Source organism: Nilaparvata lugens, chromosome 11 (assembly GCF_014356525.2).
Source record: "Nilaparvata lugens isolate BPH chromosome 11, ASM1435652v1, whole genome shotgun sequence".
Lineage (NCBI taxonomy): Eukaryota > Metazoa > Arthropoda > Insecta > Hemiptera > Delphacidae > Nilaparvata > Nilaparvata lugens.
In genome coordinates, this window is record NC_052514.1 from 6285019 (window position 1) to 6297460 (window position 12442).

The window sequence follows — 12442 nt, forward strand, 5'->3', positions numbered from 1 at the left end:
ATTTATGTAGATCACAATATATACTGGCTTAATACACTTATATACAATAGCTTACAATACAACAAAAAAGAAAGAGAGTGAGTGAGAAAGACAACTATTGGGATAAGGCAGAGATGAAATTGATGACTTCTGGTCACTCTGAAAAAAAAAACAAAACAAATTTTGTCAGCTAGCCTACATTTCAACAGTCTATTCATCTCACATGGTCATTCTCTCTTTTTCACAGATTCTCTTTGGCATTTATTTTCTCCTTTTCATCGTCATCATTTCCTCTACCTAGTAATCCTCCTCCTTTCTACCTCTATCTCCTTCTTCCTCTTCATCATCCTCCTGCTAATATTCTTCCTCCATGCCTTCCTTCAACTTTTAGTCTCTTTCTCACTTACTGTCTCACCCTCTCTCTCCCTCTCTCTCACTCTCTTTCACTCTCTCTCTCACTCTCTTCCACTGAAGTTCTCTTTTTTATAGCACTTATTCACTTTATCATCACTTCAGTTTCAGTTGGGATTGATGGTGATGCTATAAATTCATTATTTCTCTTTCTCTCACACTATTTTCCCTCTTATTCCCTCTCTCTCACACATACAATACCCTCACACACTCTTTTTCCTTCATTTTCATTTTTGTCTCTCCTACTGCTCTCACACAATTCCCTCTCTCTCTATCTGTCTCTCTCACTCACACACACCATTCTAACTCATACTCTCACTCCCCCTCTCTAACACTCTCACCCCCTCTCACTCTCTCGCTGTCATTCCCTCTCTCTCATCATTCTTAATATTTGCTCTCTCGCTATCCGTCTCCTCACTCTCCTAAATTATTTTCTCTGTCTCTCCTACTGTTCTCACACCATCATCTCAAACTTTCTCACTCTGTCACATCATTCACATTATCCCTCTCTGTCTACCCACATTATTCTTTCTATCTCTCCCATTCTCCATCTCTCTTGCACTCGTTGCCTCTAATTGGGGAATTTGATGATGGACCTCAGTTAGTGTGTGACGTTCACTGATGTTGTCAAGTCCAATCTGTCTGTCCTGTGTGCAATGAACTGCTCTGTTTTAAGACGTAAATAAAAATTTACACTCTAGACATACGGATTCAAAATATCACGGTGAGTGGGAAACAATTATAAAGAAAAACTTACTGGTGAGTTGATAACTATCAAACGAAAATTCGAATATTTCTCTTTACATTATCAGAATTCAAATGCATTCTCCCATTAATTTCCAATATCGGGGGACCGAGCTTCGCTCCGGAGTGTAAAAGCATAGAAAATTTGTAACGAAAGATTGCATTTATAGTTTATATTTATTTATCCATTTCCTAAGTCGTACAATTATTTTTACAGCTATATGAGGAGGCACAACAGGCTTATACCCAAAAACTGTCCCTTTTCGAATTCAATACTACAGTCCAAATCAAAATCTAGGTTGAGCTACTATCACTCATCAAAATAACAATTTATTCACACATTCAAAAAAAAAACACTTCATCAATTACAAATAGATATACTATGGATCCGATTTAGAATTATATACTATGTTTGCCACAATATTTGTTAATATACTATGTACTATTCAACATCAACAGCATCTAGTTACTAATTTGGACTTTCTGAAGTGTACATGTTTTCTAAAAAGAGAGAAAGAAACAAATAGTTATTTGTGCATCTAGGGACTAAAGTGCAACTTTTTCTCCCTGAGGGAAACTGTTGTCGCCCGATGGCGTAGCCGAGGGCGACAATTTCCCTGAGGAGAATAAGTACTTTAGTCCCGTGATGCACACAACATTTTTCCTCCACCTACACCAATACCTATAACAATGAATAATTTGTATATTGAATAATTAAATAAAAGTTCGCATAAACGAAAACGTACCTTTATGAACGCTCTCGTAGAGATGCCGATGACGTTAGAGGTGTGTACATTTGGTCAGTATTCAATTCAATTATTTTCAATTTATCTTTTATAAATTACAATCAAGTAGACAAAATGCTGGTAAAGTATTAATAGATTCCACCACAAACTAGTGTATTTGCCCACAATGTAGTGTGTTGCCTTGCTCGCCGTCTGCAGAAAATAGTGGACGCAGAAGTATTAATGAAAGTTTATCATGGATGCTTCCACAGTGTATTAAATTATGGTATCATATTCTGGGGAAATTGCTCAGAAGCGGAAAGAGTATTCTTATTACAAGAAAGAATGTTAAGAATTATAAGTGGTGCAGACTACATCGAACATTGTAGACCGATATTCAAGAGATTGCATGTGTTAACATTAACTGATGTTTACATATTGGAGTCAGCGACTACAATATTGAAATATCCAGAATATTTTGAAAGGAACTCCAGCATTCATCATCACAATACAAGACAGAGAGACAATATCCACATCGACAGGCAAAGAACAACACTAGCCTTGACTAGTGCTAGAAACGTGGCAAGCAGGGTGTACAACAAGCTTCCCTTGGAAATACGGAGGTACAGAGATCCTGTGAGCTTCAGAAGATCCTTGAAGACCCATTTACTCAGAAACAATTATTATTCCATGAAGGAGTTCTGGGAGGACGTCTGACAACCAGAGAACAGACTAAAATGACGACCACGGCTGTAAAGGCTTCCAGTGGGATCACTACAAGTATACAAGTAAATATACACCTACGATTCTCAATACTTCATGAGATTTTTACTTTTATATTTTTCGTTCTATCATGTAAATACTCCACGAGTATTCCTCGTAGAGTCTATCCTTCCTTCAAGTTAGGGTTGAGGTTTATTGACAATTTAGTAGTAGCGAGTATAGTGTTCACTAGAACAGAACAAACATAAGATTCTGTTATAGAAGTAGGTGAGTTATAGGTGGTTACAGTGGGCTAAGATGAATATAATTTATTATACTATAATAATTGTCTGCAATTAATGGAGACAACAGAGGAAAATGATTCCCTTATTACTCTTCATGAATATAGTTTAAACTAATAATTAGTTTTGGAGTTATTCCACGTGATGAGTGTTAACATTGCCCATACAGACGGTTTGTATTTATGCTAACACAACAATCAAAACTGGGGAATTTTCGGTTTATCCTGTTGATTCTTTCTCAATCATTGATTTGATTTCATGTTTGTGTAATTGAATGATATTGATCAATGAATAATTTTTATTTGAAGTTTGTGAAATTATAAGAACGGAGGAGAGACCTTGTCAACATGACACCACAATACATGTCCTAGTAACTGCTTCTACCTATCGACATAACTGAGAAACAGTGACGTTCCAAACTGTCGCCAACCTATCAGGAGAGAGTTGGCTTAGCTTGGAGGCGTGTCCACAATTTGAAAAATTATTGAAGAATGACAATTTTCACAAATTGTGGATCTTGTTTGTTTCAGTCCATAGCTTACAGAAAATGAAATCGGTGAAGAAGAGGGAGAAGGAGGTGGTGAAGAAGAAGGAGGTGAAGAAGAAGAAGAGAAGAAGAAGAGAAGAAGAAGAAGAAGAAGAAGAAGAAGAAGAAGAAGAGAAGAAGAAGAAGAAGAAGAAGAGAAGAAGAAGAAGAAGAAGAAGAAGAAGAAGAAGAAGAAGAGAAGAAGAAGAAGAAGAGAAGAAGAAGAAGAAGAAGAAGAAGAAGAAGAAGAACAACAACAACAACAACAACAACAAGAAAAACATCAATCTTCATTTAGTGGAAATTCATTACAATTTCAAGGTTCAATGGTGAAGAAGACTCTTTGAAGTCTTAACCCAGTCCAATAGAATTTCCCTTCCATTTTTATGAATGAAACTGTTTAGATATTGAGAAATGGAGTTCAATGCAATAATTCGGAAGAGAGAACGATTTCAGGAAATATTAAATTTTGTAATCTGTTTCAGATTCTAAGCTTGATGGGACTGCTGATGATTGGAGTGATACTGGGCTCAATTCTGACCGATGAATCAATTCAAAAATCCGACAAACCTGTCCTGCCAACAGCTGTTCCTCCTGACGAACGTCTATTCATATCTTATGAACTCAGTAAGCATAATAACTCAACAAATAATAAATCACTCATATTTTACTTCCCTTGCCCTATTACCATAGGTAAGGAAAGTATTGCTTTCCGAAAAAAATTAAGTTACCCCAATTTCTAAATTTCTATACGTTTCAAGGTCCCCTGAGTCCAAAAAAGTGTTTTTTGGATATTGGTCTGTATGCGTGTGTGTATGAGTGTATGTATGTGCGTCTGTGTACACGATATATCATCTCTCAATTAACGGAATGACTTTGAATTTGGAACTGAAGGTCCTTACACTATAAGGATACGACACGAACAATTTCGATCAAATGGAATTCAAGATGGCGGCTAACTAGTAGTTCTGTGAACAGTGGACCTCACGCAGTATTCTCATCCACAAGTACCTGATTGAAACTATAGACCTATGGAAATGCAGCAATAGACCGGCTTCTCCACACATCTGTGTAATCACTTGTCAGCTGATTTATGATGAATTCTACAGTCTGATTTTTACTCTAGTATGAAGGAGGTTCCTTTTTCCTTTTATATTATCCTTGAAATGCAAAAATTCCAAAAACCTTGTATATACGTCGACGCGCAATTAAAAAAGGAACATACCTGCCAAATTTCATGAAAATCTATTACCGCGTTACGCCGTAAATGCGCAACATATAAACATTTAAACATTAAGAAAAATGCCAAACCGTCGACTTGAATCTTAGACCTCACTTCGCTCAGTCAAAAAGGCAAAAATGTTGTCAAAAACAGGATTTTTCGTGATTTTCTCGAAAATGGCTTCAACGATTCTGAACAAATTCATACCCAAAGAAGTTATTGATAAGCTCTATTAATTGCCACAAGTCCCATATCTGTAAAAATTTCAGGAGCACCGCTCCATCTATGCAAAGTTTGATTTTAGATTCCCAATTATCAGGCTTCAGATACAATTCAAACGAAACATTTCAAGTAGAAAAGATGGGGCATAAAAATCTCTACAATTAATGTCTAGTAACATTTTCATCTAAAATTGAAAATAAGCTCGAAATTCGAGAAAATAAGATTATTCAACTGCAAACTGTTGGCAACTGTTGATTCTATCAAATCATTCACTATGAAGAGATAGCAGACTTCGTATGTGTACAGCGCTATTGTCCTGTCAACAGCTGGCTCAGATCTTTGAATAGTAGACTTGAGATGCGCGTGAACACTAGCGTCAGTTGATCAATTTTCATAACGGCAAGAAAAGTTGTGTGAGTGCCCCACACCAGATTTTTGAAGATAATTAATGTGTATCAATGTGTAGCTATAGATAGTTTAGCCACGAGTGAAAGCTTGAAATTGCCATATCGTTATGGGGACCAAGTTTATCTTTTTGACTCAGCAATCCATATTGGAAATTTCATCAATCGATTTTTAATGAATCCATCCATCATCGAATCAAAAATGGTACACAATACTGGGTCGGTTACATAAGAACTAGAAAAATTGCTAATTGTAATAATTTTCAAGACTTGTTCTCATAAAATTGACTGGACTACAGATAAAAATTACTGAGATATTGCAATTATTCAAATGCTAATTAATCAATAATTATTATTAGACAAAAATCCAAATTAAATGCTGTAAATCACCCCAAAGACTTCTGCTACTGCAAACATTGACAACAGGGTAAACAGCTAGATGGAGATTCGATGAGCTCTACTATCCTAAAATTATTTTTCTATCAGCATTTGATTTAGATTTTCGTTTAATAATAATATTATTAATTCATCAGCATTTGAATAATTGCAATACCTCAGTAATTTCCATCTGTAGACTGGCTGGTCGCTATGTCTTCGTATAAAATGAGCGCTGCTATCCAGAGATTGTCAGTTTGGTGTTAGGGTAAGAATTCCTGACCGGCAATAATTATAGTCCGTACAAATTTACTTCAGACTTATATGCAGCGCAGAGAAATGGAGGGAGATCAGCCAATTACAGTGATTAATAGAGTCATAGGTAGAGGCGCAGTTGCCAATTCGTCAGTCGCTTGACTGCTTTCAGACAGGAAACTACGCATGTGTTAGGATAGATGTTTATTTATTCATTGCATGAATGAACAATGCTCATAGGAGGTACCGGGTTCGATTCCCGGGCTGTCAAGTTGACTGGTACTATAAAAACCGCTGAATTCATTAGTATGTTTTATATTTTATGCTAGTGATTTCATCAACTGCTAATCTTGACTGGGTACTATCACAATGGGTGTTTACATTCAATATAATTATTCGAGTTACAACATCCAAGTCACCCCCTTATGAGGGGTTAAAATTCAGTTGTACGACAGAAGGTAGAGTATTCGATCAATAATTCTTATCCTGAAACGTACAATATTATCATAGAGAAACAATATCATAAGTAGATATCCCATGGTTTAGGGCAACATTTACTGTTATCTCAAGCCGATACTCCACGTAGTTCTTTCCCGTGAAGCTTTATGATGCTGTTAGTCTCTCATATTGTGCCGTTCATACACTCTCACCCGGTCAAACAGTAAAAAAACAACAATAATCGACAATAATCGGATTGAGATAACAGTAAAAGTTGCGACATAAACGCCCTATACCATGGGATATCTACTTACGCTATTGTTAATCTATGGTACTATCACCATCGATTTGTTTGTTATGGATTATGGTTCACACTGTTTCCGTCTTGAATTAAATTTGGATTGATACCAATTTTCTCGTTTTCAGGTGTTGCATTTGCGATTTTTCTACCACTAGCACCCGCTGTGGTTGGGATACTCAGCCTATTCCTGCTTATTGGCACAAAAAAGGTAATTAGAAATTAAATTTAATGTAGGTCTCTATACTCTTCTATTTCAGCGTTAATATGGAGACATTGAGAAGTAAAAATATAATAGTATTCATCTTTTTCACTTATGTATTTCGGATTTGATTGATATCCTATACTATTAAACAAGCAATTTCTGTTCATATGTTTGTATGTTCAGATGTTTGGATGTTTAGATGTTTAGATGTTTAGATGTTTAGATGTTTAGATGTTTAGATGTTTAGATGTTTAGATGTTTAGATGTTTAGATATTTAGATGTTAAGATGTTTAGATGTTTAGATGTTTAGATGTTTAGATGTTTAGATGTTTAGATGTTTAGATGTTTAGATGTTTAGATGTTTAGATGTTTAGATGTTTAGATGTTTAGATGTTTAGATGTTTAGATGTTTAGATGTTTAGATGTTTAGATGTTTAGATGTTTAGATGTTTAGATGTTTAGATTTTAAGATGTTTAGATGTTTAGATGTTTAGATGTTTAGATGTTGGCGAGAGAAAAAAGAAGAGAAAAATGCATCGAAGAGTAGGCTAACTGCGTCACTAGTCACAAAAATAAGTCACGCTTTTATGTCAAATTTGATTGGTTGGAACATCTAACAAAAAGCTAGGTTGTTGATGCGTTCACTGAAAAAAGCGACATTCATTCATTCATTCATTACTGATTTGGCTGCTTGGCCTTTGTTAGAGAGAAAAATACGTTGAATTACTGTAATTTGAACAAAATGTACATTGGAAACTCTTATTTATCGAAATTGTTATCTTCTGCAATGATGTTTGTTACAGTAATCAGAGCTATTATTCTTCATTCGCTTTACTACAAGTTACTGTAACCTAATATTGCAACACTAGAATATTGTCTAAAATATAACGAATTTTAGGACAATATTCCAGTGTTTCATTATGGATAAATATCACTACATCTCTTTGGAAACAGCATCTGGAGTTACAATAGTGTAACATGTTTCAAGTGTAATCTTTTCAAAATGATATGCCAGATAACCTCTTCTCCATAATCCGTCTAAAACATTCATAGATTTTTATCCATTATAGCTTCAACAAATAGCCTTTGAGTGGATTTTGAAATCAATTTGAAGCTCATTTTTTTGCAAGCCGGACACATTCCAGTAATGTCTCCCGACTACATAGGCCAAAGTCCTTTTCAGGTTTCCAACTTGAATACATATGCATATGCATATATATATATATATATATATATATATATATATATATATTATATATATATATATATATATACAAATAACCTTCACATTTATGATACTTGGATCAAAGATATTGTTCATCAAGAAATAAAGCTTTTATCACAATGTTGACATTCACTATTTTCTCATTGCAAGGTCATATTGCAACAAATCTTATCATATTCGTTGTCTTTTTACTTTCCTTGCCCTATTACCATAGGTAAGGAAAGTATAGCTTTCCCAAAAAAATTAAGGTACCCTTATTTCAAGTTTTCTATACGTTTCAAGGTCCCCTGAATCCAAAAAAGTTGTATTTGAGTCCAAAAACATGATTTTTGGGTGTTGGTCTGTGTGTATGTGTGTGAGTGTGTGTGTATGTCTGTGAACACGATAAATCCATTCCTAATCAACCGATTGACTTGAAATCTTAAACTTAAGGTCCTTATACCATGAGGATCCGACAATAAGAAATTCAATAAAATTCAATTCAAGATGGTGGAAAAAATGGCGGATAGGTACTAAAAACCATGTTTTCACGTTTTTCTTGAGAACGGCTCTAATGATTTTCTTAAAATTTATACCATGGATAGCTATTCATAAGCCCTATCAACTGACATTAGTCTCATTTCTGGAAAAATTGCAGGAGCTCCGTAATATTCTTGAGAAAAATGGCGGATAATGACTTAAAAACCATGTTTTTCACGGTATTCTCGAAGACGGCTCTAACGATTTTCTTCAAATTTATACCATGGATAGCTATTTATAGGCCCTATCAACTGACATGAGCCTCATTTCTCGGGAAATTGCAGGAGCTCCGTAATATTCTTGAGAAAATGACGGATAATTACTTAAAAACCATGTTTTTTACGATTTTTTTCAAATTCATACCCTGTATAGTTATATATCAGCTCTATCAACTGGCATGAGTCTTTTTTTTGGGAAACTAATGGGGGTTCCACCCCATCCTTGAGAAATGGACTTTGTGACCTCCTTCTCGTGCATGAGGTAGGTAGGTAGGTAGAGCAGTTTATAAAAAGAACACATAGTCGAATGACTGCTAGTAATATAATATTCCCAGGATTGTAGTAGCAGTGCCCAATCAATTTTTCCGCCATAAATGCATTTGAATCTTCAACTTGGTGCCAACCTAACAAAGTCAATTCAACTTAATGCCAACCTGACAAAATTATTAATTTAGTTGCCAGTTAACAACTGTTTCGAAGAGGTACTCTATCTAGATTATAGTTCTGTAGTAGCATATGATATGGAAATTTCAATTATAATTAAGAGATTGGGAGAAGAAGAATATACATGCTAAAAGACGAACTTTAAACCCTTAAAAACAACCCTTAGAGTTAAAATATTGCCAAAAGGTTTCTTAGTGCGCCTCTAAAGGGCCAACTGAACATACCTACCAAATTTGAACGATTTTGGTCCGGTAGATTTTTAGTTATGCGAGTGAGTGAGTGAGTGAGTCAGTCAGTCAGTCAGTCAGTCAGTCAGTCAGTCAGTCAGTGAGTGAGTGCCATTTCGCTTTTATATATATATATATATATATATATATATATATATATATATATATATATATATATAGATAGATTATCAAGTTCATGGTATGGCATAATATAAGTCCATTATTAAGACTTGATAATGTCATTATATAGCCGAAACATGTATACTAGTGATTGAACAATTTCATAAGGCTAGCCTCCTTGGATTTATAATTTTTCTTTATATCTTATACTTGTATGTTTTATGTCATGATGTAGTTTGTTATGTTGTGGTTACATGTTATTCAATCAATCATGCTTTGTTATTTGGTTGCTCACTCTCCTTAAAATGAGTAAGCTTCCCAATGTATCCTACATCGAGTATTGTATCTTTAAGCTGATTCAAATCTAGAGATGGTAATAAAATATGAAATGATATTGTCTTATGAAAAATAATACCTGGTATGTATTTTTTTAGAGAAATATGTTTGTTGCAGAGATTCAAAAATGTAGTGACAAGTTATTACGAACTTGGTGAAGCGTCACTACTGAAGAAATTTCTAGAATAATTCTCAACTATGGGCCTTCCCGTAGTCAAGGAGTCTTGCTGTGGATGTACCCTGGAGACTGGGGCGAAAATCATCGGTTATGTACATTTGGTCAGTATTCAATTTCAATTATTTTCAATTTATCTTTTATAAAATTACAATCAAGTAGACAAAATGCTGGTAAAGTATTAATAGATTCCACCACAAACTAGTGTATTTGCCCACAATGTAGTGTGTTGCCTTGCTCGCCGTCTGCAGAAAATAGTGGACGCAGAAGTATTAATGAGAGTTTATCATGGATGCTTCCACAGTGAATTAAATTATGGTATCATATTCTGGGGAAATTGCTCAGAAGCGGAAAGAGTATTCTTATTACAAGAAAGAATGTTAAGAATTATAAGTGGTGCAGACTACATCGAACATTGTAGACCGATATTCAAGAGATTGCATGTGTTAACATTAACTGATGTTTACATATTGGAGTCAGCGACTACAATATTGAAATATCCAGAATATTTTGAAAGGAACTCCAGCATTCATCATCACAATACAAGACAGAGAGACAATATCCACATCGACAGGCAAAGAACAACACTAGCCTTGACTAGTGCTAGAAACGTGGCAAGCAGGGTGTACAACAAGCTTCCCTTGGAATACGGAGGTACAGAGATCCTGTGAGCTTCAGAAGATCCTTGAAGACCCATTTACTCAGAAACAATTATTATTCCATGAAGGAGTTCTGGGAGGACGTCTGACAACCAGAGAACAGACTAAAATGACGACCACGGCTGTAAGGCTTCCAGTGGGATCACTACAAGTATACAAGTAAATATACACCTACGATTCTCAATACTTCATGAGATTTTTACTTTTATATTTTTCGTTCTATCATGTAAATACTCCACGAGTATTCCTCGTAGAGTCTATCCTTCCTTCAAGTTAGGGTTGAGGTTTATTGACAATTTAGTAGTAGCGAGTATAGTGTTCACTAGAAACAGAACAAACATAAGATTCTGTTATAGAAGTAGGTGAGTTATAGGTGGTTACAGTGGGCTAAGATGAATATAATTTATTATACTATAATAATTGTCTGCAATTAATGGAGACAACAGAGGAAAATGATTCCCTTATTACTCTTCATGAATATAGTTTAAACTAATAATTAGTTTTGGAGTTATTCCACGTGATGAGTGTTAACATTGCCCATACAGACTGTATTTATTTTAACACAACAATCAAAACTGGGGAATTCTCGGTTTATCCTGTTGATTCTTTCTCAATCATTGATTTGATTTCATGTTTGTGTAATTGAATGATATTGATCAATGAATAATTTTTATTTGAAGTTTGTGAAATTATAAGAACGGAGGAGAGACCTTGTCAACATGACACCACAATACATGTCCTAGTAACTGCTTCTACCTATCGACATAACTGAGAAACAGTGACGTTCCAAACTGTCGCCAACCTATCAGGAGAGAGTTGGCTTAGCTTGGAGGCGTGTCCACAATTTGAAAAATTATTGAAGAATGACAATTTTCACAAATTGTGGATCTTGTTTGTTTCAGTCCATAGCTTACAGAAAATGAAATCGGTGAAGAAGAGGGAGAAGGAGGTGGTGAAGAAGAAGGAGGTGAAGAAGAAGAAGAAGAAGAAGAAGAGGAAGAAGAAGAAGAAGAAGAAGAAGAAGAAGAGAAGAAGAGAAGAAGAAGAAGAAGAAGAAGAAGAAGAAGAAGAAGAAGAAGAAGAAGAAGAAGAAGGAGAAGAAGAAGAAGAAGAAGAAGAAGAAGAAGAAGAAGAAGAAGAAGAAGAACAACACAACAACAACAACAACAAGAAAAACATCAATCTTCATTTAGTGGAAATTCATTACAATTTCAAGGTTCAATGGTGAAGAAGACTCTTTGAAGTCTTAACCCAGTCCAATAGAATTTCCCTTCCATTTTTATGAATGAAACTGTTTAGATATTGAGAAATGGAGTTGAATGCAATAATTCGGAGAAGAGAACGATTTTAGAAAATATTGAATTTTATAATCTGTTTCAGATTCTAAGCTTGATGGGACTGCTGATGATTGGAGTGATACTGGGCTCAATTCTGACCGATGAATCAATTCAAAAATCCGACAAACCTGTCCTGCCAACAGCTGTTCCTCCTGACGAACGTCTATTCATATCTTATGAACTCAGTAAGCATAATAACTCAACAAATAATAAATCACTCATATTTTTACTTCCCTTGCCCTATTACCATAGGTAAGGAAAGTATTGCTTTCCGAAAAAAATTAAGTTACCCCAATTTCTAAATTTCTATACGTTTCAAGGTCCCCTGAGTCCAAAAAAGTGTTTTTTGGATATTGGTCTGTATGCGTGTGTG

The 12442-nt window shown here is 35.0% G+C and overlaps 2 protein-coding genes across 2 annotated transcripts in view; both read left to right on the forward strand.

Moving 5' to 3' along the window:
• Positions 1-10087, forward strand: part of LOC111054046 — a 27463-nt gene extending 17376 nt beyond the window's left edge. Inside the window, exons 2-4 of the mRNA XM_039438186.1 lie at positions 3875-4016; positions 6732-6814; positions 10016-10087. Of these exons, the coding sequence (XP_039294120.1) occupies positions 3875-4016; positions 6732-6814; positions 10016-10087 (297 nt within the window). The remainder of the gene's footprint in view (positions 1-3874; positions 4017-6731; positions 6815-10015) is intronic.
• Positions 979-12254, forward strand: LOC111058824 (the record flags this gene model as incomplete). The annotated part of the gene is given in 3 exon segments (XM_039437474.1): positions 979-1114; positions 10016-10177; positions 12113-12254. Coding segments are annotated over 2 exon segments (223 nt in total), but the record flags the coding sequence as incomplete, so codon positions are not given.
• Positions 12255-12442: the final 188 nt, after the last annotated feature.